Source organism: Corvus cornix, chromosome 5 (genome assembly GCF_000738735.6).
Source record: "Corvus cornix cornix isolate S_Up_H32 chromosome 5, ASM73873v5, whole genome shotgun sequence".
Lineage (NCBI taxonomy): Eukaryota > Metazoa > Chordata > Aves > Passeriformes > Corvidae > Corvus > Corvus cornix.
Window position 1 is genome coordinate 2,219,361 of NC_046335.1, and position 26,302 is coordinate 2,245,662.

General features: G+C 56.3%; 1 protein-coding gene across 1 annotated transcript; it reads left to right on the forward strand.

The window, feature by feature from the left end:
* Window positions 1-13,872: 13,872 nt before the first annotated feature.
* On the forward strand, window positions 13,873-24,704 carry FRMD6 (FERM domain containing 6). The gene is given in 14 exon segments (XM_039552557.1): window positions 13,873-14,058; window positions 14,844-14,934; window positions 15,077-15,156; window positions 15,834-15,910; window positions 16,401-16,587; window positions 17,581-17,736; window positions 18,267-18,332; window positions 18,422-18,490; window positions 19,166-19,340; window positions 20,223-20,396; window positions 20,399-20,557; window positions 20,652-20,777; window positions 21,492-21,583; window positions 21,666-24,704. Coding segments are annotated over 14 exon segments (1,836 nt in total). The 5' UTR covers window positions 13,873-13,959; the 3' UTR covers window positions 21,951-24,704.
* The last annotated feature ends 1,598 nt before the right edge of the window (window positions 24,705-26,302 follow it).

Sequence of the window (26,302 nt, forward strand, 5' to 3'; positions counted from 1 at the left end):
TACCCTGGACAAAGAGGTGCCTGCCTGTTTTCCTTGGGGATGCAAACAGCACCATCTGCTCCCCAAAGCATCCCAGAAAGTCGTGGTAGCACCAGGAAAGCACATCCCGGCACGCCAGTGCCACCCCAGGGCACGGTGGTGGGGATGGAGGGAATGCTGAGCCCGTGGGAGCCTTTGTGTCCTTCTGTGATGGAGCTGGGGTTTAAACCATGGGAAAATCCTAATTTAACTGGCTCAGGGTGTGAAGGTGCGACTGGGGTTGCTCCAGGAAGGGCACTGGAGGATCTCCAGCTCTCCCAGTGCAAATGTGGTGCTGGTGCAGGACCCCTCGTGCTCAATTCATGCCTGATGTCGCTGCACTTTGCGTGGGCACAGAGCAAACCCAGCCCTGCTCCCCTGACCTGCTTGGCACTGGCCCCTAATCCCGGCTTTAGCCCGCAGCCACGCTTCCCTGGATCAGGCTTGGAGCAAAACCTGTGCTCCATTCCCAGATTTCACCCTGGCTCCTGCACACTGGTAGCCAAACCCTGCTGCCATGGAAAATACCTGGATGCAGGTGAGCAAGGAGCTGGATCACCAGGTCAGGGATGGAATCCTCCTCCTTTGGAGCACCCTGATGGATACCCTGGCTCTTTGCCAGTCTTTCACCACCTGAACTCCACTTTTTTTTCTTTTTTTCCAGCAGAGAAATTCCCAGTTTTCCTCCCACCCCACCACGCCGAGAGGGGGGGATTCTCTCATGTCTCGGGGCTGTTGGTGACCCCCTGAGGGGGCCCTTGCTGGGGTTTCTCTCCCGTTCCAGCCCTGAGGCATCTGCCCCTCTGTCAGACGGGATTGGAGTCACGGAGTGGTGTTGAAGCCGGAGCACAGACGGGCTAAAAATATTCCCCCGCTCGCTCCTGTGATCTTTCCTCCCCGTCCGCCCCTCCCCGCCGCCCTTTCCTGCTTTACAGCACAATTCCATGGGATTTCAGCAGCTCTGGCAGGCTGAGAGCAAACTCTAGGAACAACCCCCAGGCCCAGAGCCACGGAAAAGCCTTTGGGGGCCCCGGAAAACGGAAAGGATGGGGGAGCTGCGGTGGGAGGGGGGACAACGGGCTTTTTAGAGGGGCTGTGGAAATGCTCTGTGGATTTGGGAATGAGCCGGGGGGGAGGGCTGTGGGAAAACCAGGCTTACTGCACAGAAAATCCCTGCCCACCTCACCCCGGATTTATCAATAATTTGGTGATAAACCCCATCTTGGCGCCCCGGGTTGGGCGAGGATGGGGGGGTTCGGTTTGGGGGACGATCCCGCCTTTCCCTCCAGCCATCCCGAGGAATCTCCCGGGCTCAAATCGCATCCCGCTGCTGCGGAGGATGCTGGGCTGGAGGAGCTGTGAATGCTGCGGGGTAGATTAGCAGAACGCACCGGATCAGCAGTGCCGAGCCGGGGGGATGCTTCCCTGCCGAGATGCACGCTTGGATTTTCTTGATGGTTCCAACACTTGGGGATTCAGGCTGGATTTTCTCCCTTCCCGGCCTCGTTGGACTTAAATCTCAATGCAGCTCGTTTTTATTTTCGTCCTTGCCGACTTCCCAGGCAAAGGCTGGGCACAGTAAATACAGAGGGAGATTTGAGGGGCCGGTTAAATATTGTAACATCCTCCCCCAGGTAAAATCTGATGGAAAAACCCCTCTGGGAGCATCCCCTGAATTCCCAGGGAGCCAGGGGTGGTTTGGCATTGCCAGCATTCCCGAACGCTCAAGGAGCCATCCGGCTCTCCACCTGGTTCCTGAGCTGGGGTGTCTCCAGGCCACTCCCAGGGATGCTCCCCCTTTCCTGGCACCATCCAGGGCTGGCTCCTGCATGCTGAGCACCGGCTTTCCCAAAATTCAGCTGGCATGGATGGAGTTGGAGCTGCCCTCATGTGGGAAAGAAAAGTGGGGCAGCACTGGGGCAAAACCCCTGAGGAGGGATCCCAATGTGTGCTCAGGCTTTTAATTATAAACCCAATTAAAGCAGAGGCTTGATTAGATCTCTGTGAATTAGGTATTTATGGCCAAAAATCAGACGGAATTCTCCCAAACACCCCAGAAAAATGCCGGAGAGGGTCCCACCAACCTGTGCTGGGGGGACAGGGACTCGCCCAGCCCAGCCTGGATAGGGAGGGAGGAAGAGCTTCCTTGGAAATCCCCGTGAAATGCAGGAATGGGAGCGAGGTCCAGCTCCTCTGCGGAGTTTATAGCAACGCTCCGGCTGTTGTGGCTCCGCGCCGGGGTTTCTTTATTTAATTTCTTCCCCTTATGGGCTGAGAACCTTCCCAGCCCCAGCACAGCCTGCTCACAGTAGCTGGGATTTGTTTTCCTCTCTTGTCCAGGCAGGAATTTCTAAATCCCAGCTGCAGCCAGAGCTGGAGCCCTGAAATATGTTGAGTTGGAAGGGGCCCATCAGGATCATCGAGTCTGATGCTGTGCCAGGTGTCATCGAGCAGCGGTGACAACCCTGTCCCCAAATGCACCCCACAAGGCTCGTGGTCAGTGCTGAGGTCCCCGTGCTGCTGCTCCAGGATAAATTTTCCTAGCAGGGCATCCCAAAAATCCCTAGCAATGGATGCTGAGCACTGACAGCAGCAAGCTTGGGTCGGCACCACTGATCCATCAGCCTTTGGGAAGGGAATGGGATGCAGAGATTGGGATGGGTTTAGTTGTTATTCTGTTGCTTTTGGAATAATTTTTATGCCATAAACAAAATCCGAGGGAAACTGTGAGATAAGAGAGCTCCCACGTCTCTGTGTCCATCCCTGCCAGTGACAATGCTGGCATTGAAATTCTGGGATGGGAGACGCTCGGCTGGTGATAATGCAGGATCACAGTGAGCCGCTGCTATTTCCTGTCCTCTCCATATAAATACATCCAGTATGAGAAAAATCCCTGTATTTTATGGGAATGGTATTTTCAGTCATAACCACAACACCTTTTTTTTCATTAGTATTATTAATTTGGAGACAGGCCTAGCAATGCCATTAGCTAGGCAGAAAGAAAAAAAAAAAAAACAACCCCAAAAGAATTCCATTCTTTTTTCCATTCTCCATCTGCGTTTCCGCTCCTTGGGACTCTGAGGGAGATTAAATCCAGAACTGTGAGAGAAATGTCACCGCAATCTTTGGGCTTTTCCTCTCCCCGAGAGGAGAGGCAGAGCGGACACTGGCTGAGGTCCATCTTTCCGAGCTCTCCCCACATCGCAGCCTGGGATGGCTTTTCCCAGGGCATCTCCTCCGGCCTTGGGAGCATCTCCCTGTGGAATGAGCCGAGACATTTCCCCCGGCTCTGGAGCAGCGCTCGCACCCGCGCCATCCACGTCGGTGTTTATCCATCGCCTCGCTGGCATCCGAGAGCTCTTCCTGCTGCTTTATTTAGCCTCTGCGGCAAGGCAGGCGCTGGGTTCCTGTATTCCTGTATTCCACAGGCCTTGGAATGGGGCTGGGGATGGGCTCAGCAGGACTGACTCGTCCTCCTCAGCACCGCAGCCGTGGGGCCGTGTCCTGCTTGCGCCTCCCCGCAGCCCTAAAATGTTTTATGGGTTTGGATAAATGAGACAAAGGGCGGCTTTGCCTGGTTATCCCCCTGTGTTACCTGCAGGACGGGTGCTTCCAGAGGGAGTTTTTTGGGAAAAAAGACATTTCTGGCTGGAATGACAGGCCCTGCTTGGAGAGGATGATCCCTGTGCCCTCGGCAGTGGCACCAGTGGCTTTGTAAGGACTCGAGCAGGAGGTGTGGGGTAGAAACCCTCTCCCAGTTCCACCAGGAGCATGAGAACGAGCCCCAAACCAAGGGTTTTCCAGCCCCAGCTCTGCAGAAAGCCAGGTTGTTTTTTTCCATGAGGAGAGCGGCGCGTTGGATTCCCAGCGCTGGTACCGTGCACTCCCATAATGTAATTACCCAGCACGATCTGTTGAGCTGCAAACAGATTTCAGCGAGGAGCGTCAGGGTGTTCACAGCAGAGCTGCTCTTTATTTAGGGCTGGGAACAAGCGGCTCCTCTCTCCCGGAGCCTCGTAGAGACTGCGGGGGCCGAGGCGGCCTCGCAGGTCAGCGCGAGAAACGCCTGTAGACGCTTAAAAGTGAGGAATAAATAACTCCTCCAAAAACAATCTCGCCAGATGGCACTTCTGAAGGAGGAGCGGCTCGGAGATGCTTTGCTGCTAATTTATGGTGCTGCTGCTGTTGCTATTCCGGGCCTGGGTCACCTATGGAGATGGATCCGTGTGTGCATCGGCTCCGAGGGGTGGCCAGGCCTCCCAGGAGTGAGCCCCACTCACCTTTATCCAGCTGCCAGGGCATCAGTGGGGGATTTAATGGGAATGGGGTTTAACTCTGCTCCTGCCTCAACCTGAATCCTAAGAAATGGTTTAATGTGCCAATGGCACAGCCAGGGCTGGGGATACTGGGGTGGGTGTGGGGGTCTTCTATCCAAGGGCGTTTGGATGCCCACAGAGGACATGTGAGTCCCTTCCCTGGGAGATCACAGAATCCCGGGGTTGTATGGATTAGAAGAGACCTTAAAAAAACATCTCGTTCCACCCCATGCCATGGGCAGGGACACCTTCCACTATCCCAGGCTGCTCCAAGTCCTGTCCAGCCTGGCCTTGGACACTTCCAGGGATCCAGGGGCAGCCACAGCTTCTCTGGGCACCCTGTGCCAGGGCCTCCCCACCCTCGCAGCCAACAATTTCTCCCTCATATCCAATCTAACCCTGCCCTCTGGCAGTGGGAAGCCATTCCCCCTTATCCAAACTCCCTCTCCAGCTCTCTTGGAGCCCCGCTGGAAGGGGCTCTAAGGTCAATCCAAGCCGAACACCCCCAGCTCTCCAGAGCTGAGGTTCCCCAGCCCTCGGAGCATCTCCGTGGCCTCCTCCGGCCTCGCTCCCCCGCGCTCCCCGCAGGAGGATGCTCAGCTCCGCTCCTGAGCGCGTTCGGGTGCCTCAAGCCCCGCAGGGACCGTGCCCGTGTGTCCTCCCGGGGGATGCTCGGGCTCTTTCCAGAGCCTTTCGTGGGCACCGTGGCGGCGGCTGCCCGGCTCCCCACGCCTCCTCCGGGGCCAACACTCGGCTCTGCCGCCCGGGGGCCGCCCCGTTGCCGACCCTCTCCCCGCTGTCCCGGGCACGGCGCCGGGGCGGGAGGCGGTGCCGGTGCCGCTCGGGGCGGTGCGGGGCGGCCCGGGAAGGGGCGGGGGCGGCGGGATGGGCTGGGCTGGGCTGGGCTCGGCACGGCTCGGCTCGGCTCGGCACGGCGGGGTTCGGCTCGGCACGGCTCGGCTCGGCTCGGCTGGCACGCAGCGCGCTCCCGCAGCCGCAGGTAGGTGCGTGCCCGGCGCCCCGCACCGCGCTCGGCTCGGCTCAGCCCGGCTCGGCTCAGCCCGGTTCCGCTCCGCTCCGCTCGGTTCGGCTCGCTTTGGCTCAGCCCGGTCCGGCTCGGCTCGGCCCCGCGGGGCTGTGCCGCGGGTGGGCCCGGCGCGGCCGCTTGTTGCGCTCGGGGGCGAGTTGGAGCCGGAGCGGTGCGAGCGGCCCCGGCTGCAGGAATGCGAGTCATTTCCTCCGCCCGCCCGCGGGAGCTGCGGCTCTGCCGGAACCCCCCCACGGCCCCCGACGGCCGCGACACGGCCACGACACGGCCGCGACACTGCCACGGCCACCCCGGACCCGCTCCGGCGCGGGGCGCGCTCCAGGGGCGCGCTCACCCACGGGACCCCTCGCCCCTGGGTCACACTCGCCCACGGGTCCCCTTACCCTGGGTCACACTTGGCCACTGTTCTCGCTCACCCGTGGGCCGCCTCGTCCCCTCACCCACAGGTCTCACTCACCCATGGGACCCTTTTCCCTGGGTGACACTCGCCCACAGGTCCCCCCACCCATGGGACCCGTTGCTTTCAGGTCACACTCACCCACAGGTCCTTTCACCTGGGGGTCACCATCACCCTTGGGTCCCCTCATTCGCGGTTTACAGTCGCCCACGGGTCCCCTTGTCCCTGGGTCACACTCACCCACGGGTCACTTCACTCGTGACACCCCTTGCTCTTGGGTCACACTCACCCCCAGGTCCCCTTGCCCCCAGGTTCCCAGGTGCCCAGGGGTCCCTTTGTCCCTGGGTCACACTTGCCCATGGGTCCCCTCACCCCTGGGTCTCACCCACCCCCGCAGGCCCTCTTGTCACTGGGCCACATTCACCCAAAAGTCCTCTTCCCCATGGATCCCCTCACCCCTGGCTCACACATCCCCTCACCTGCGGGTCCTCTGTGCCTGTGCCAGCTCCTTTCCGTGGGCTGTGGTGACCCATGGGTCCCCTCAGCCACAGTTCCCATCGTCTCTTGGTTCCCTGTGCTCCTCTCATCTGTGGATCCTCCTGTTCCTGGGTCACAGCCACTGTGGGACCCCGTTGTCCATGGGCTCCCCTCACCCACGGGTGCCCCCCACCCCGTGGAGGTGCTTGGGGTGCCAGCTGGTCCCTGGTAGTGTCACTGATGGCCTTGTCCGCGTTTCCCGCCGGGAATGCCTATCCCTGACACGTTCTGGAAGCGGCGAGGATAAATCCGTGCAGCTCCTAAGCCGGGCTTTATCTGCCACGGTGCCCTCGTGGCAGCAGGGAAATTGGGACTGAGCTTTCCCAGGACCGTCCTTGGTGTTCCCATGTCCTTTGACTCGCCCGTGGGAGTGAGGCACATCCTGACCCTGCCATGCCCCTGGTCCCCCGCCACCTTCGCTGCTGTCTCCCATTCCTGAATCCTCCTCTTCCTGCTCATGGCCAATGCCTTTCTGGCCATCAGGATGTTTTTCCCTCTAAGCCAAACTCTGCTTTTCCAGAGATGCTTCCGCGTGGCACTGATGGAGCTTTGCTGCTCTGCCTAATTCCGGGCTGGTTTGTGTTGGTGTTTTTCCACAGGGCTCACTCTCCCTCTCCGAATCTTGGATAGAGCTGGGATTATTTCGAGCTCTCTTGCCTGAAAGAGATGTTGTTCCGTTTAAAATTCCCAATCCCGAAGGCATATTGGAGTTTGGTTCTAGGTACTGGATTTTTACTATCGGTTTTTAAAGGGGTTTCTTTTTTTAAACTGGGTTTATTCAGGCTCTTTAAACCCCGAGTCTGTAAGCAATTATTCCATTACATGAAAGTCAGGATGCTGAGAAAGATTAATTCAGACCAGATGTAAAAATAAATGGGAATTTGAAATTAAGATGATGTCAGTTCCCTCCTGCTAAAAAAAAAACCCAGCAGCCTTTGGACTCCAGATGGAGTATACAAACCATGGCTCTGGTTAAAATATCTGCCTGCTCCTTAATTGAGTTTTATGCTGCTTTTTTTCCCCCCTTGACTGAAAAGTGGGCTTAGGATATTTTTCCCAAAAAGCTTTCCCTGATTGTGCCCTGGGCATGGAAGTTGGTGGAGGCTGTGGCGTGGCCGAGGAGCTTTCCCAGCTGGAAAACTGGAGAGCGGCGCTGCTGAGGGAAGACAAATCTCCCTCTGCCCGCCCCAGGAATAAAAAAATCAGGAACTTGGTTTGGCTTCGTTTTGCTGGATTTGGAGCTGGAGGCGAGGACGCCACAGAGGGCAGCGGGAGCTCCACATAGTCCAGGCATGGATTTGAGTATTTGGGCATAAAATGGAGCTGGTTTTTGGGTTCTGGTGTGTCTGCAGAGCACTTTGCATCCGATTTTTTCCCCTCTGTGTGCACCAAGCACTGCACATTCCCCAGAGTGGGAATGGGTTTGGGCACCAATCCCATATGGAGTGTGCCTGTGGGCGGGATATTGGGAATGGGGCTCCCTAAAAGTGCCCCATTCTGGGAAGGAAGGGTTTGCCCAGGGTCAGAGCATCTTGGGGGTGTGTTATTATAGAAAATAACGTAAATATTCATTGTTGTATATTATTAATATTCATATTTACGTGCCATTATTAATTATATAATATTATATTGTTAATTAAATTTAAAATATGACTTTAACTTACAAATAGGGAGCTCCACGGTTTGGAGACTCAGGGCTGTGCTTTCTGTGGTGCAGGGATTTGGGATGGTGCTTCTGCCCCTTAGGGCAGCTTTGTGGTCCAGGGATCCCACAGCCAAATCCCAAGGGATTTATGGCAGCTGCTGCTGGTGTGGGCTGCAGCCTGCCCACGGAGAGGGGAGCCAAGGCAATGCTCCACATCCATGTGCATCCTTGGGAGTGATGCCTGTCATCCTGGGAGTGGGATCAGAGCTCTGGGAGATTTGGGCTTGTTGGTGCTGGAGGATGGTTCCTAAAATGCCTGGGAACGCCGTGGGATGGGCTCTGGAGCTGGATGGGAGAGCTTGGCTGCCCTGAGCACAACCCTCTCCAACCCAGTCTTGACATTGTTCTAATCCCAAAGGCTCAGGCAAAGTTTCCCGGAAGGAAATCTGATGGAAGGGGCTGGTTCGGCAGCAGAGGAGGGAAGAGGGAGAGCAGGCGTTGTCCCTCCCTCGCTGGAGCCCTTGCCAGGAGAAATCCATCTCTGCATCCACCCCTGGCGGAGGCTGGGACACTTTGTTTATATTTTAGTGCTCCAAAGTCAGGGAATGGAGAGGCCTGGGATGGCTCTGCTGTGGGTTGGATGGAAAATCAGCGCTTCCAGCCTGGATTCTGCTCCATGCATGAGGAGAGGCAGGGGAGCAGTTTCCTGAGCTGCCGTGGCTCAGCCTGTGTTTCCCCATGGAATGTGGTGTCCCATGGGGCTCATCCCAAGCAGGAGGGGACATCATCCCGTTTTTAGGATGATCCACGTGGCTCAGCCATCCCTGCCCATCGCTGTTGTCCCACTGCAGTAGCCAAAGGGGAGGAGGATGAGGAAGAGGAGGAATGTTGGAGAGGTGGAGATGGGCGAGCTCCTGGAGGAACTTTCCTTGGAGAGGCTTCTTGGGTACCCCCAGCACTCGGGGGCATCTGCTGGGGCTGGTGGGGGCTGGCCCCCAGCTGCCCAGGCTGAGTTTCCAGCATCCAAATAGCTTTCGTGGCGGATGAAGTCATGGAATATTTATAACCAAGTCCTTTTTCCCAGTGAAGGTCTCTTTCATCTGCCTCTCTTCATTAGGAGGAAACTGTTGAGTTCATGAAGAATTGGAGACGATTTTAATTACGGGGCAACCGCAAGCAGGAATTAATCTGGCTTTTGGGTTCGGAGAAGCTGCATTAAGGGACGGCCCTAAAACTTGTAATAACAGCTCTGTGCATACCTGCGCCTGTGATGTGGGGTGAGACCCACTCCAGACTCTTCAAAACAAGAAATTCCTGCCCCATGAATTCATTTTCCCATCTCGCCCCGCGCTCTGGGCAGCCTCTGGCTTCGGGATGGCCCCTGCCTACGTGTGGGTCCTGGGCTGGATCCCTTCCCTTGCCCCTGGGGTGCTGCAGGAGGGCTGGAACAAAAGCCTGGCAGTGGGTTAGAATCAGGGAATCGTGGAGTTCTTTAGGTTGGAAAAGGATTGTAACCAACCATTCCCCCAGCACTGCCAAGGCCACCACTGCCCCGTGTCCCCAAGTGCCACGGCTGCACGGCTGTTGAATCCCTCCAGGGATGGAGATGTCTGACAGGGCTGAGTTTTTTAAAAAGCGGATATTTTGGCAAGGAGGGATGGATTTGGGTGATGGAGAAATGGGCAGGATCTGCCTGGAAGCTCTGGGTCGTGGCTGGGTTGAAAGTGGGGCACTGGGATGTTTGGTGGGTACCACAGAGGGACAAACCTGACCCAAACCCACAAGGACAGCAACTCATCCGCTTCTTTAAAATCCATTTAAATCCATGGAGAGGGAAAAACGCTGCACATCCACCCAGCCTCGCTTCACATCCACAGAATCTGGGAGAAAACCCCACCTCAGCCAGCAAGTTCAAGCCATGTTCAATCCCCACGCTGGAATTGCACCCAAATTCCCATTTCTGACGAGAGCCTGCTCCAGCACCTCCGTCTGAACCGATCCCAGGCTTTGCCTGCCCTTGGATGTGTTTGCAGGACCCCGGGATGAACAAATCCCTCGCCGAGTCAGCAGCGCCAGCCCCGGCTGCTTTTCCCAGGTTTTTCACGGGATGTTTTCTTTGCAGCAGAGCTTTGCGACGGGATTTATCCCACGGCATCAGGCAGGGAGACAATATTCCAGCAGCCTGGGCCTGGAAAACACGGTGGATCGAGGAATTTTCTTGGCACAGCTGTGGAGTTACGAGCAGTTTGCAGTGCCTTCCTATGGAGTTTTAGTGCTCTTTTCCCTACAGCAGGGAAAACATGGCTGGAAGACCTGGATCTCCTCACTCTGCTGATCCATGCCCAAGTCCTCATTCCGAGTGTTTTTTCCAGCTGACTTTGCTCTCTGGATGGAAAACCCTTTGGAAAACTGCTTGGGGTGGAAGTTCCTGCTTGGAGTGTGGGGTGACCTCTGTTGCCCCCTCTGCTGCGGGGCAATCCAGGGGGGCTCTCCCTGCAATCCAGGATCTTTCCAGCTCGGAGGCGGGAAGGCTGGGCTGGATCTTTAAAGGTCCCTTCCAAGCCAAACCATTCGATGCTTCCATGTTTGTGCCTCCTGTCAACGCTTCCTCCGGAGCGGGAGCGACTCGGCGCGGGGTCCCAGGGAATCAAAGCCGACATTGTCGGAATGAGCAGCAGATGCTTGGAAAGAATTTGCCGGCGTCTGGCTGAGGTTGCTGCAGGCACAGCACCCTGGAAAGGGCTTTGTGTGTCCCCTCGCTGAATCCCCGCAGCTCCCAGGGCTGGCAGAGCCCCTGGGAAGCGCCTGGAACTGAGGGATTCTCCGTAGGGACTGTCCCTATGTGGTGGGCTGATGGAATGTTCCCATTCAGCAGCAGGAACTGGGATGTTTTCTATACAAATACCAAAATGTACGGTTTGGGGTTGGTTTTGTTTTTTCCCTCCGATGTCCGTGCTCTGCTGACGCCAGCTCGTGCAGTTTAATCCCTGGTGCTCTGGGACCAATCCAGGCTGCAGGAGGAGGAGGAAATGCAGTGACTGGTGTGGGGGCAAACAGCCCCGGAATGCCAGAGAGCAGCAGGACAAGAGGGAATGGTTTTAAACTGGCAGAGGGCAGGGTTAGATGGGATATTGGGAAGGAATTCCTGACTGGGAGGGTGGGGAGGCCCTGGCACAGGGTGCCCAGAGAAGCTGTGGCTGCCCCATCCTTGGAAGTTTTCCACATTGGACAGGGTTTGGAGCAACCTGGGCTAGTGGAAGGTGTCCCTGCCCGTGTGGGGGCTGATATCCAGGAGAGAATCCCAGTGATGGATTCACCGGTAACTCAGCAGTGGGTGCTGCCCGTGGCTGGAATTCCAAGCTGGCTGTAGCCTATGGAAAAAGCTCTTGTGCACCACGGGGACTCAAGGAGCCCTCAGGGTGGGAGCAGGACACGGAGGGTGCTGGAGGTGCCCCGGGACACGGCTGCTTCGCCGGGAACCCGGCCCCTCCCCAGCTCAGCCCGCGCAAGTCCCATCACGCCGGTGCCCGGGAGCTGCCGGTGCCCGGCCGGGCCAGGACGTGCCAAATCCCTTCAGCCCCGTTGCGTGCATGCCGGGGTTCTTAATGAACCCCAAACCCAACCCGACCATGGCGCTGCCGGCTCCTGTCGGGATCAGCCACGGCCGGGCACAGCCTCAGAGCATGGATACCATGGAGAGGTGCCAGGCACAGCCACGGTGCAGGGATGCACTGCATGGATGCCACGGTGCTCCAGCACGATGCATGGATGCCACAGTGCGTGGACGCAATGTGTAGGTGCAAGGCACGGGCATCCAGGATGCACGTCTGTGCTGCGCAGATGCAATGCATGGCTGCCATGATGTTCCAGCTCCATGCGTGGATGCCACAATGCATGGATGCAATGCATGGCCACAACGCACCATCCCAAGGCACGGATGCAATGCAGGGATGCCATGGTGCTCCAACACAATGCATGGATACCACAGTGCACAGATGCAATGATGCACCACTGCAATGCATGTGTGCCATGAGGTTCCAACTCAACACATGGATGCCACAGTGCATGGATGCAATGTGTAGGGGCAATGCATGACTGCCAAGATGCACAGATGCAATGCATGACTGCCATGATGCATGGGTGCAGTGCACAGGTGCCATGATGTTCCAACTCCGGGCATGGATGCAGTGCAAGGCCATGATGCCCACGGATGCAACACAGAGAACCCGTGATGTACCACCACAATGCATGGATGCAGTGCATGGATGCAATACATGGCCCCAGTGCATGGGTGCAATGCATGGCTACCAAGATGTTCCAGCTCAATGCATGGATGCCACAATGGATGGATGCAGCGGAGGGCCATGATTCATGTGGATGCAACAATGTGCCACCAGAATGCAGGGATGCAATGCATGGATGCAATGTGTAGGTGCAGTGCATGGCCAGGATGCAGGGATGCAATGCATGGATGCAACACGCCATCCCAAGGCATGGATGGAATGCATGGATGCCGTGATATGCGGATGCAATGCGTGGATGCAATGCACCATCCCAAGGTATGAATGCAATGCATGGATGCAATGTGTAGGTGCAGTGCATGGCCAGGATGCATGGATGCAATGTGTGGATGCAATGCACCATCCCAAGGCGTGGATGCAATGCATGGATGCCGTGACACGCGGATGCAATGCCTGGATGCAATGCACCTTTCCAAGGCATGGACACAATGCATGGATGCCATGATATGCGGATGCAATGCATGGATGTAATGCATGGATGCCGTGACACGCGGATGCAATGCGTGGATGCAATGCACCATCCCAAGGCGTGGATGCAATGCATGGATGCCGTGACACGCGGATGCAATGAGTGGATGCAATGCACCATCCCAAGGCATGGATGCAATGCATGGATGCCGTGATACATGGATGCAATGCATGGATGCCCTGCGTGGACATGACACGTGTTCGAAATCCATGGATGCCACGCATGGAATCCACGATGCACGCACACAACGCACAATACACGGACACAACCTCCCTGGTGCGGTCCCAGAGTTCCTTGGCGATGGGAAAGCATCGCCTCCGGATTTCCCAACTTCTGCAAAACCCCAGGAACCACCAACAAAAAGTCACCTCGGGGCACTTTTTCCTCTGTGCTGCTGCACAAATACGCAAATTCCAGGCTTTCGGAAGCCAAAGGTGCTTCCATGTAGACCAAAGCAAATATTTGGTGACAAGGGAGACACTCTGCCTGGGTGCCAGCGTAAATCTGGGGTAGGAAAAGACTGAACTAGGTCAGAGTTTAAAGTCCATCCTCATGGTGTCACGTGGGAATTTGTGTCCTTGTGGATGGTGGGGTAAAAAGTGCTTTGGGAATATTCACCCTCGGAATTGAGAATTTCCTGGGGTCAGTGCTAGGATGGATTCATCGGCTCTGCATGGCAATTCCCATCTGCAAATCCCTGTTAGTGCTTGGATTGGTTTTTTTCACCCCAGCAAAGAATCGGAACTGGGGGGAAGGATGTTGGAAGGAATGTGGGGGTCCCCCTGTGGGTTTTCCTTACCTTTCCATGGCTGGCAGGGAAACCTCCCGCTTCCAGCACTGCTCCTTGCTGGCCCAACTGGCTTGTTCCCAGCGGATAAACTTTTATTTATTTTAATGATGCCAGAAAAGCCTTTCCTGAGGTTTTTCTGAACTCAAGCCAGGAGAATCAAACTGCTGGCTCAGGTTTCTGGGGCCAAAAACCATGGGGGTGGCTGTGGTGGGGTGTGCTCAGGGGTTTTGGGGGGCACCCTGACCATGAGCCCGTACCTTGTGGGAGCATGCTGGTGGCTGGGAAGGATGGGGGACGGGGATGGGGAGCTGAGGGTGCCGTGCCCAGGGCTCATCCCCCTTTTTCCCACAGGGATGGCGCCCGCGGGGCCCGAGGCCGCCCCGGCCCGCCGGTGAGGTGCTCCCCACCAGCCACCCCGAGCCCCCTGCCCGGAGCACGATGAACAAGCTGCCCTTCCACAACAACAGAGTCATGCAGGACCGGCGCAGTGTGTGCATCTTCCTCCCCAACGACGACTCCCTCAACATCATCATCAACGTAAGGCGGCGCTGGGCAGCCCCTGAGCGCTGACATTTCCATCACCCCCCTCCCCCGGGGCTGTGTTTGCACACCCTGGGTTTGCTCCTGGGTGTCATTTGGAGCCGGCCTGGCCTCGCCCTGCCGGGGAAATGCTCATGAGGTATTCCCCCGAAGGCTGCGGCGGTGTTTTACGCTCTCCTTCCTCTCCTTGCTCGACGTGCTGCTGGCAGCAGCGGGGTTTGGGGAGGGTGAGCTGCTGCTTGGCACCCCACGGCGTGGCATGAGCCCCATCCTTCAGCCTCACACCACAAATCCCTTCTGGATGGCACTTCAGCCTCGTCCGGCCCAGGGAATAAACAGGAGGGGCTTTGGCTCTGATTGGGATGGAGCATTGAATGTGAAATTCCCCCACTTTTTGTTGTATTTTTTGTTAATTTACCCCTACCCAATGTTGCTGTTGATGCAGGAAAATGTTTAAATTCCTTTCAGAACTTAAAGGGAGCTTATCAAAAAGATGGAGAGAGATTTGGAAAGAGGCAGATAATGATAGGATAAGGGGAATGGTTTTAAACTAAAAGAGGAAAGATTTAGATGAGATTATAGGAATAAATCCTTGCCTGTGAGGATGAGGAGGCCCTGGCACAGGTTTCTCAGGGAAACTGTGGCTGCCCCATCCCTGGAAATGTTCCAGGCCAGGTTGGTTGGGCTTGGAGCAACCTGGGATAGTGAAAGGTGTCCAGAGGGTGGAATGAGATTAGGTGGACACAGATTGTTCCAGGGCTCACAGAAGGGATTTTTTGCAGGTGAAGATTTTGTGCCAAGAGTTACTGGTGCAGGTGTGTGACCTCCTGAGGCTGAAGGACTGTCACCTCTTCGGGCTCAGCGTCATCCAGAGTAAGTCAGTGGCTTAAGTGTGCAGCTTACCCCTTTTGGTGGCCTCGTTGGGTGACGAGGAGGTCACAGCTGGGTGACCAATGGGTCATGGCGGGAGGCAGGGAACACGTGGGGATGCTGATGCCACCTCTGTCCCTCCCAGACAATGAGCACGTGTACATGGACCTGGCCCAGAAACTCTACAAGTACTGCCCCAAGGAGTGGAAGAAGGAGGCCAGCAAGGTCAGCGGTGAGGTCTTGCATGGAGAGCTGACGGCAGTAAGGCCACCTCTGTCCCCGTCGCAGGTCACTTCCAGGACCCGGGAACGCTGCCGAGGGGTGGGGGGGCATTTAGTCAGTGTGGGGCTGGGGGGTGGATGTGCGAAACCACATCCCTGGGGATGGTGGTGGTGGCATCCCTGGGGTTGTCACTGCAAGTGCCACCACGTGCCCCAGCTGGGGGTGCATCCTCCAGGCTCAGTCCCTGGAGCTCATATTTTTTTTTCCTGCCTTATACTTCAGCAGAGTTCTTAAGGTCCCTTCTTTCCAAGTTCTAAAATCAAATTGGGGTTTTTTCTCCCCAAAGCACCTTCTCATTATTTCAATGCCGAGGGGTGTCCAGGCTCCGATGCTGGTGCTGAGCTGGTGGATGATGGACTGAGAGAGGGAGAGCAGCAATGAGGGGTTGCAGAACTCCTGGGCTTCTCAAACCCAACCAACCTGCTTCTTTAATTCCAAATCCCCTTCATTTCCAGCATTTTGTGGGGGAAAATGGGGGACAGTGGAGGAACAAAAATGCCATTGGTGCCATGGCAGGCAAGGGCTGGCTGTGACAGACATGACCCCAGAGAGTTGAGGTGAGGGGTTGGGATGTGATGCTGGGATCCCCACAGGATTCCTGAAATCCTCCTCCCTTCCAGGGGATCGACCAGTTTGGGCCGCCGATGATCATCCACTTCCGAGTGCAGTACTACGTGGAGAACGGGCGGCTCATCAGGTAGGGTGTGCCCACCCCCACGGGCACCTCCTGGCATGGCTCTGCAGCCTCGGGGTGCTGTGGGGTGCTGAGCACATCCCAAAAGCTGGGGCTGTTCGTGGGTGGGTGCTGAGTGGCTTCCCACAGGGGCAGGTGGGGACACCACCCCCAGCCAGCAATGACAAAGCCTTTCGGGGAGTGAGGACGTCATGTTCACGGGTTTAGCACAGCCTGATTTGGACTTAGCTATGGCTGAGTGGGAGCTGCAGGTCCTGCTTGAGGGCTAAAACGATTTCCATGGGTTTGGGGACACAGTGGCACCTCCACAGATTTTTTTCTTGGGGGGTTATTCCACCTGGCTGGTGAAGCGGCTCCACGTTCACGCCGCTGAGTGGGAATTTTAACCAACGGGGAAGAGGGAGCAAAACCCCTGGGTGACGCCTCCCTGAGGGCTTCCCAGTGGGTGTCCCCTGGCTGCTCATGCCTCCTTGTGTCCTGTGTCCCTCCCCAGTGACAGGACAGCTCGGTACTACTACTACTGGCACCTGAGGAAGCAGGTGCTGCACTCGCAGTGTGTGCTGAGGGAGGAGGCCTATTTCCTGCTCACTGCCTTCGCCCTCCAAGCCGACCTGGGAGACTTCAAGAGGAACAAGCACTACGGGAAGTACTTCGAGCCCGAGGCCTATTTCCCTGCCTGGGTAAGAGATCCTGATGTGCTCCCTGCTCTGAGCTTGGCGCTGGGCTGCTCGGAGCCTTCCGGCCCAATCCCGGTCCCTGGGTTAATCCTGGTTATAAATAACCTGGGACAGCTGTGGGGATGGAAATAGCTGCGGCTTGGGGTTGGTGTGGGGCTGGTGGGAATTCCCTGTGTGCTGTTGGGATGCTCCCGGGGGATTCCGTGCGAGCATTGCCCCACCACCATCAGGTGCAGCCCTCTGGGAACTGGTGGCACGGAATTCCAGAATCCCAGAATGGGTTGGGTTGGAAGGACCTTAAAGCCCACACCGTTCAATCCCCTGCCATGGGCAGGGGCACCTTCCACTGTCCCAGGTTGCTCCAAGCCCCGTCCAACCTGGCCTTGGACACTTCCAGGGATCCAGGGTCAACCACAGCTTCTGTGGGCACCCTGTGCCAGGGCCTCCCCACCCTCCCAGTCAGGAATTCCTTCCCAATCTCCCATCCATCCCTGCCCTCTGGCAGTGGGAAGCCATTCTCCCTTATCCTGTCATTCCAATCCCTTGTCCCAAGTCCCTCTCCAGCTCTCCTGGAGCCCCTTCAGGTGCTCAAGGCTCTCTCTGAAGCCTTTTCTTCTCCTTCCCGACCTCTTTCTTGGTTTTGTCCCAAAATCTTCCAGCTTCTCCTTTTTTCACACACGTCACTGGGGAGTGGTGGCCCCGGGGCCGTGTCCCCAGCCACGCAGGGAGTCCATGTGTGACTGTCCCTCCCCCAGCACAGGTGCCACCAGTGGTGTAGGCTCCGTGGAATGGGCACACGGAGCACCCTTCCCACTGGGAAATCCCACTGGCAAGAAGTCACTGGCTGCTGTAATTATTTAATTTTTGCTTGGAGATCTCTAGAACAAAGCTCCAATTCCCCCTTTTCCCTTGAAACCACCACTCCCAGGAGCGCTGGGGATGCAGCCCTGAGCGAGCCCGGGGCAGCTGGACAAGCTTCTCTCCTCCTTCTGCCAGGTGGTTGCGAAGAGGGGCAAGGATTACATCCTGAAGCACGTGCCCAACATGCACAAGGACCAGTTTGCCCTGACGGCCTCGGAAGCCCATCTCAAGTACATCAAGGAGGCCGTCAGGCTGGACGACGTGGCCGTGCACTACTACAGGCTGTACAAGGTGAGCCCTGGCCCTGTGGTTGTTGGGATCTTGATTTTGGGAATGCCCTCCCTGAGAAATACAACCTGGGTTCTTCTCCTGGGAATGAAGCCGTTTGTTTGCCGGGAGAGCTGGAGGTGTTTCAGTTGAATCCGGAATGGTTTGGGTTGGAAGGGACCTTAAAAGCCCATCCAGTTCCACCCCGTGCCATGGGCAGGGACACCTTCCACTGTCCCAGGTTGCTCCAACCTGGCCTTGGACATTTCCAGTGATCCAGGGGCAGCCACAGCTTCTCTGGGCACCCTGTGCCAGGGCCTGCCCACCCTCCCAGCCAGGAATTTCTTCCCAATATCCCATCTAAATCTCTTTTAGCTTAAAACCATTCCCCCTTATCCTGTCAGCATGCAAAGTCGCTTTCCATTTTTCATTTGGCACATTAATCACAGAATGGTGACTGGGGTGACTGCAGGAGGACCCCTGGGCTGAGGTGGGGTGGATTTATCCACTTCATGCTGCAAATTGTGTATCTAAAACCATTTCTCCCCCCTTAGGACAAAAGGGAAGTGGAGGCTTCGCTGACGCTGGGGCTGACAACACGAGGCATCCAGATTTTCCAGGTAGGTGACAGAATGAAGGTGATGGCTCAGCTCAGCTCCCTGCCCCTGCCAGAACCCTCAGCCATGGCTCCATCTCCTCTTTTTTGCAGAACTTGGATGAGGAAAAGCAGCTGCTCTACGACTTCCCATGGACAAATGTGGGCAAACTGGTTTTTGTGGTGAGTGCCACCTTCCCTACCTGGAGTACTGCTTCCAGCTCCAGGGTCCTCGGCACAGGAAGGACATGGAGCTGTTGGAGCAAGTCCACAGAAGGCCATGGAGATGCTCCAAGGGCTGGAGCACCATTTCCTATGGAGCCAGGCTGGGAGAGCTGGGGGTGTTCACCTGGAGGAGAGAAGGCTCCAGGGAGAGCTCAGAGCCTCTTCCAGGGCCTAAAGGGGCTCCAGGAGAGCTGGAGAGGGACAAGGGCTGGAGGGACAGGACACAGGGAATGGCTTCCCAGTGCCAGAGGGCAGGGATGGATGGGAGATTGGGAATTGGGAATTCCTGTCTGTGAGAGTGGGGAGGCCCTGGCACAAAGAAGCTGTGGCTGCCCCATCCCTGGAAGTATTCCAGGCCAGGTTGGACAGGGCTTGGAGCACCCTGGGATAGTGGAAGGTGGAAGAGGATTGGGCTAGATGGTCTTTAAGGTGCCTTCCACCCCAAACCACTCCGTGATTCCACGATCCCCAGGCGGGGCATCCCCTGGGCTCAGCTGTGGGCGTGGGATGCCGTTGGCACAGACCCCCAGCAGGCGATGACAACCCATGGGGTTAACGAGGAGCTGCAGCAGGACTGGGTGAGAATGGGAGCATTCTCCTCTTCGGGGCTGATGTCTCCCTTGTCCCACCCAGGGCAAGAAGTTCGAGATCCTGCCGGACGGGCTGCCCTCGGCCCGGAAGCTCATCTACTACACGGGCTGCCCGCTGCGCTCGCGCCACCTCCTGCAGCTGCTGAGCAGCAGCCACCGGCTCTACATGAACCTGCAGCCTGTGCTGCGCCAGGTCCGCCGGCTGGAGGAGAACGAGGGTAGGTGCTCCAGGCCCCAATCCCGCCGGGACAGGCTCCCACGGGGCGTTTCTGCCTGTGAAAGCACCTGGTGCTTGTGCCAGCCCCGTGCCCACAGCCCCCGCACTGCTGTGGGATGGGCACAAGGCCTGCGGCCACCCCTGATATCCCAGTTCTGCCCAGTGCTTCAGCACAGCTTTCCCAGTGCCCCTCGTCCTTGTGAAAGCTTAAGGTCTTCTTGCTCTTCTTTCCTCTCCTTGTCTTCCTCTTTCTCTTCCTCATCTTCCTTTCTCCTTTTCTTATTTGTTCTTCTTGTCCTGCTGTTCTTCATCCTCCTCATCTGCCTCAACTTCTTCCTCCTTCTCATCTTCTTCATCTTTTTCTTCCTTGTCTTCCTCATCTTATTCCTTGTTCTCATCTTCATCCTCCTCTTCTTTTGTTTTCCTCCTTCTCGTCCTTCTCTTCCTGTTTCTCTTCCTTCTACTCTTCCTCTTCTTCCTTCATCTCCTCTTCCTCCTTCTCTTTCTCATCTTTCCCCTTCTCATCTTCCTTTCTCTTCCTCATCCTCCTCTTTCCTCCCCTCTTCTTCCTCCTCCTCATCTTCCTCCTCCTCATTTATTTTCTTCTTTTTCTGCTCCTCCTTATTTTCTGTCTTCTTCTTTCTCCTCTTCCTCGACATCTCTTCCTCCTCCTCCTCCTCCTCTGTTGGAGGGACAGCCCCTCACAGAGCACAGCAGGTTTGGGGCTCCTGCCCCACCATCCCTCTGTCACCGTCTCCAGCTGTGCCACCACGCTGGGCTCGGGTGATAATTCCTCTGGGTGCCAGGGGGTCCATGCCCTTCCAGGGGGTCCGGTTTCCCTGGGGGTCGTGGGAATCGTGCTGATTCCGTGCCCCCCTTGCAGAGAAGAAGCAGTACCGGGAATCCTACATCAGCGACACCCTGGACCTGGACATGGAGCAGCTGGAGAAGCGCTCACGCGCCAGCGGCAGCAGCGCCGGCAGCATCCGGCACAAGCGCTTGTCCCGGCATTCCACCGCCTCCCACAGCAGCTCCCACACGTCCGGCATCGAGGCCGACCCCAACCCCGGGAGATGGGGCCCGAGGACGGATTCTCGGGCACCGGCGCCCACCGCAAGCTGAAGACCTGCAGCTCCATGACCAGCCACGGCAGCTCCCACACCTCCGGCGTGGAGAGCGGCGGGAAGGACCGGCTGGAGGAGGATTCCCAGGATGATGGTGAGGCGCTGGTTTGGGTTTTCCAGTGGTTTTGGGCTTGGAGGGTGCTCTGAAGGTGCACACCTGACTTGTCCTGTCTCCTCGTGTCCTGCAGAAATCGAGATGCTGGTGGATGATCCCCGGGAGCTGGAGCAGGCCGGGGAGATGGAGGTGAGCCCCGACATGTGCGTCTACATCACCGAGGACATGCTGCTGTCCCGCAAGTTCAACGGGCACTCGGGTAAGGTGGTGGCCGCTTCTCTTCCCAATCCCCCAGTGCAAGTCATGCCTTTGGGAGCTGGAATGAGATGATCTTTAAGGTCCCTTCCAACCCTGGTCATCCTGTGGTTCTTTGGTGTTTGGCAGAGTGGAATTAGCCCAGGGTGTCCACTGGGACATGAGGAAAAGCTGTTCACCCAATGGGTTGAAGGAGAGGTGGGGTAAAGAAAAGAGGAACCTCTCTCAAGTTGTGCCAGGCGAGGTTTAAATTGGATATCAGGGAAAATTTCTTCCTGCAAAGGTTTGTCCAGCCCTGGCACAGCTGCCCAGGGCAGTGGTGGAGTCCCTGTTCCTGGAGGGATTTAAAAGCTGTGTGGATGTGGCACTTGGAGACACAGCGCAGTGGTGGCCTTGGCAGTGTTCAGGGAATGGTTGGACTTGATGATCTTCTCTGGAGCTGCACCCAGAAAGTCACCTGCATTTCCAGCTCTGTGCTGGGAGCTACTGGGAGGTCTTTGGGATGCCAGGCTCCCTGGGGACAGCCTTGAATGCCATTTTGGGGCAAATTTGGGAGGCTTTGCAGGTAACGCTGGTTGCAAGTGGAGCTGTAGGGCTGAATACCCTGCATTGCGCTGAGGGAGCCTTTGTCCCCATGGACAGCAAGAGTGGATCCCGGCAGAGCTGAGCCACCCCAAAATAACCTTGGCACCCTCCTCTTCCTCTCTCCTTCGTGCAGGACTCATCGTGAAGGAGATCAGCTCCTCCACCTCCAGCTCCTCAGAGACGGTGGTGAAGCTGCGGGGGCAGAGCACCGACTCCTTACCCCAGGTACGTGGGACTGGGGGCTTTGGGATTCCCCAACCCCCTGGGCTCCCTGGCAGACCCTGAGCCTCCTCTTGGCTTTTCTCAGACGACGTGCAGGAAACCCAAGACGTCGACGGACCGGCACAGCCTGAGCCTGGATGACATCCGGCTCTACCAGAAGGACTTCTTGCAGTTGGCCAACCTGTGCCAGGACACGGCGCAGAGCTTCACCTTCGGCTGCGCCCACGGCCTGGACGAGGACGGGCTCTACTGCAACGGCTGCCTGGCCCAGCAGTGCATCAACATCCAGGACACCTTCCCGGTGAAAAGAACCAGCAAATATTTCTCCTTGGATCTGACCCACGACGAAGTCCCCGAGTTCGTGGTCTGAGCGTGGGGAGGCTCCGACGCCGCCTTCCCCCCGCCCCGCTCCCTGCAAACCATGGGAACTGTGGCACTGCACCGGAGGATTGTCCGGATAAGGGGCGGGATGGGGGTGCCCGGGCACGGAGTTGGTTCCAGAGGAGTTTGTGCCAAACACAAGTTGTCTTATTCCGACTGGGAGGAGCACGGCTCCGTGTGAGCCGGCAGAAGCCCACCCGTGTTTTCTCGTGGCCTCGTGGCGAGGTGGCCTCTCCCCCTCCTTGCCCCCAGGTGACTCCAGGGCAACTGGAAAGTGCCAGACTGTCGTGTTCAAGCCAAGCCAAAGAAATGTAAATAACCCTAAAGGCCAGTATGGGAAGGGAGAATCAAGCAATAACCAGCCAGGGATCTCCGGGCACGGTGATGTTCCATGGAGGAAGGCACGGCCAGCAGCTCCTGGGGCAGAGCATGATCCCAGTTTGTCCAAAAACCTGTGCTGGAGATCAGGCCGCAGCAGTCCCAGCCAGGTGGATGATGGCTGGAAGCTCTCAGAGCCATTTGCAACTTGTTTTTATCTTTTTTTTTAATATTTTTTTTTGAGAGCAAAACCCCCAAAACCAAAAAAAAACCCCAAAACCCACCCCAAAAAAAAAAAAAAAAAGAAGAAGAAAGCAAAGGAGGATGGAAAAAGATAAATCCCCTATAAGGATAATGCAATAATGCATCCCAAACATTGACTATCTAGAGAATACATATATAAATATATCAAGGTATGTATGTTTATATATGTCTGGATCTTATAGACCCATTTGTGTTTTACTCCTGCTCTAAAACACCTTTTATACAAAGGATCTGCCTCTCTTCTTTCACGAACTCTGTCAGCAATCCTCTATTTTTCCTAAGCACTAAGGTGAGAAAACAGACTTTCCTCTCGAGGAGAACGTGCATCCAACCGCCTCGTCCGTGTGGCTCTTCCCGCTGCCGTCTCCGTTCCCGTTTCCCAAGGCTTTCCATGCGTCTTTAGGTGTCTTACAGTTGGAATCATTCTGCCAGAGGATGATGGTGACGTGCTAGGAAAATCCCAGGGTGGTTTCTGAGTGCGTCCCAGGGAAGCCAGACAGCCCAGGTGGAATATTTGCCGTCGGTTCTGGAGGGTGAAGCATTGCAGAATTGATGATCACAGCACAATGCCTTTGTAGTGGGTATTTTTAATTAGAGTTTAGCCATTGACAGCCAAAGTTTTGCCATATTTTGATATACCACCGTTTTTTTTTTTTTTAACTGGAAGCTTTTTCTTAAAAAAACAAACCAAAAAAAAATTGTAATTATTTTATAAATAAGCACAATCTTATTTTTATAAGAAATGTTGGGGGAGGGAGCTGAGAAAGGGGAGCTGGTACCAAAAGAAATGGAGCGTAGCTATAGGCAGAGTGCACTAAAAAATCCCTTGGGATGTTGGGATATGGGAGAGCTGCTGTGGGACCGTGCCACTGGCACCATGTCCCCACCCCAGAGCTTGATCTGGCCCTGCCTGAGGGGTTTTATGGGAAAAATGTCAACATCCAAATGCTGGCAGGGCAGGATGGGGTCCCTAAAGCATCCTGCTCTCCCTAAATCCCCACAGGGCAGGATGGGGGTCCCTAAAGCATCCTGCTCTGCCTAAATCCCCACAGGGCAGGATGGGGGTCCCTAAAGCATCCTGCTCTCCCTAAATCCCCACAGGGCAGGATGGGGGTCCCTAAATCCCTACAGGGCAGGATGGGGGTCCCTAAAGCATCCTGCTCTCCCTAAATCCCCACAGGGCAGGATGGGGTCCCTAAAGCATCCTGCTCTCCCTAAATCCCCACAGGGCAGGATGGGGGTCCCTAAAGCATCCTGCTCTCCCTAAATCCCCACAGGGCAGCTGGAGCGATGCTGCCTGGGGCTCAGGGCTGTGTATCCCGCTCTGGCTTGGGGGAGACCCCACCAAATACCCCAAAAATCTCTCTTTGGGTGCCGTATCCATGGCTGGGATAAGGTTTGTGACTCCAGACCCCATCCATGGCTGGGTTTGCAGTGTGTGCACCAGCAGCGTGAGTTTCCATGCTGGCACAGGCAGGAAAATTCCCCAAATTCATCCCCAGCCTCTTTTTCCCTGCTGTGGCAGCCCCTGGGGGCTGCAGCACCACCCTGGGTGCTCTCCATGGGATCCTCACCCTGCAGAAACCCAGAGCTGGAGGGAAAAAAGGGATAAATCGTGTAAAGAAATGCTCAACGCTGCTCTGAAGTGGGGAGGGGGCAGCCAAAGCAGGGCCTCTCCTTTTCTCCTCCCCATCCCATTGTCCTGCAGTCGAAGCTGGAGTGATGGGATCGGAGTGATGGGGTTGGGATGTTGTTGAGGGCTCTGATGGAGCTTATCCCTACGAACAGCAGCAGTGCCAGGGAGCAGGGGGACACAGAGGTGCCATTTATTCCCAGTTATTCCGCAGGTGGCCGGGGCGGCTCCGGCAGGGGCCGGGGGTGGCCGTGCCCGCCTGCCCTTGGGGCCGTTCCCCCTGCAATAAGGGGCTGTCTGTCTGCACAAAATAGTCCTTTCTGTGAAAGGATCTTCCCATCAGGGCGATGGGAGAGCCCAGTGACTGTGTTGCAAAAGGAAACAAAAAAAAAAAAAAAAAAAAAAAGAAAACTCAAGGAAAATGACATGAAAAGCCCCGGAGCGAAATTCTTTTGTACCAATGAAGTTTGTTGTGTGCCTTTTGCAGTACGGCTGGACGTGACAATAAAGTGACAGTTGTTTGCATCACTTCGACTCTTGGAGATCTAAAATGCTCCCAGGCTTAAGGGAGAGCTGGAACACGGCTGAATTTAAGGACAACGTTGCATTTATTGCGTTCTCTGCTCCGGCAGTCCTGGCTCCAGAAAGCAGGTTAAGGAAACTCCTGCCCCAGGCAGGGCAGTGGATGGGCTGAGCCTTTCAATCCTGATTTTTGGTGATTTTTGTGGAAGTGACAGCCAGTTCCAGCGCTCTGGAGTTGGGAGGAGGCGAGGTGGGAGCTCCTGAAATACGTGGAGTGTCCGTAGTACGGATCCTGGTGAGATGCTCAGGGCGGTCCCCAACCTTCAGGAGCTGTGGGGATGAAGGGTTGAACCCCTCCTTGTGGAGCTGGCTGGGCAGAGCCTGTCCCAGCCCCCCAAGATCCCAATCCTGCTCCCCACCTCGGCCAGGGGATGGGCAGCACTCACTGTGTGACACTTCCCTTTCCTCCCTCTTCCTCCTGTAGGGACACTGGGATGGGTGTTTGGGAGCAGCACCCAGGTGGGTTTTCCCACGGGAGGGAGCTCCACAGTGTTGGTTCAAGGTGTGATTCCGAGCAGGATCCTGAGTGGATGTTTTTGGGTGGAGCACGTGGATTCTCCAGTGTCTGCTGGAGGGTTTGTGCTGCCTTTCTCCTCCACAGCACCCGGGACCACCCTCCCGTCTCCCACTGGTGCTAATTAAACTCAGAACATAATTGGCCAGTTTTTTTCCATGTGGTTTTGCCAGGTTTGCTGATCCTGGCACCTCCTTCCTCCAGCCAAGGAAAACTGTGGAAGGTACCAACACCCACAACCTTTCTGTGTCCCCATTCCCAGTTTCTGGAGCGTCTCTTGATCCTCAGTGTATTTACCCTCTCACAGGGAGAGGGTGTGGAGTGTCAGGACACAGGGAATGGCTCCCACTGCCAGAGGGCAGGGTTAGATGGGATATTGGGATGGAATTCCTGGCTCTGAAGGTGCTGAGGCCCTGGCACAGGGTGCCCAGAGAAGCTGTGGCTGCCTCTGGATCACTGGAATTGTTCCAGGCCAGGCTGGATGGGGCTTGGAGCAACCTGGGATAGTGGAAGGTGTCCCTGCCCATGGCAGGGGGTGGAACTGGATGATCTTTAAGGTCCCTTCCAACCCAAACCATTCTGGGATTCCATGAAGATGATGATGAAGAGCCTGTTTTCCCATGGAAGAAGCATCAGTAAAGCTTCCAGAGCGGTTTCTCCCAGCCCACACCACTGTCCTGTGGCCCTGGATGCCGCCATGTCCCAGTTTAAGGCTGGGGCCCAGGAGCCTGGAGCATCCCTGGATGCTGCCTGCTCTCCATCCATCCCTCTTCCAAACCCCCTGGGAGAGGGACAGGGATGGAGATGTGGGGCTGTGCCCCTCTGGAATGCCCCACTGCCCCCCTCCCCTGGCACCTTCAGCATCCACAGTGCCAGGAGCATCCAGTGCCTTTTCCACAGGCTCCAGAAATAATTGCATGTTCCCAGCAAATTCCCTTTGTCCTCTATAAATATCCCTTGGCCCCGGCGAGGCGGGCACTGACCATCCGCAGGTCTGGGGCCCTAATTGCTGATTTCTGCTAAGATGCAA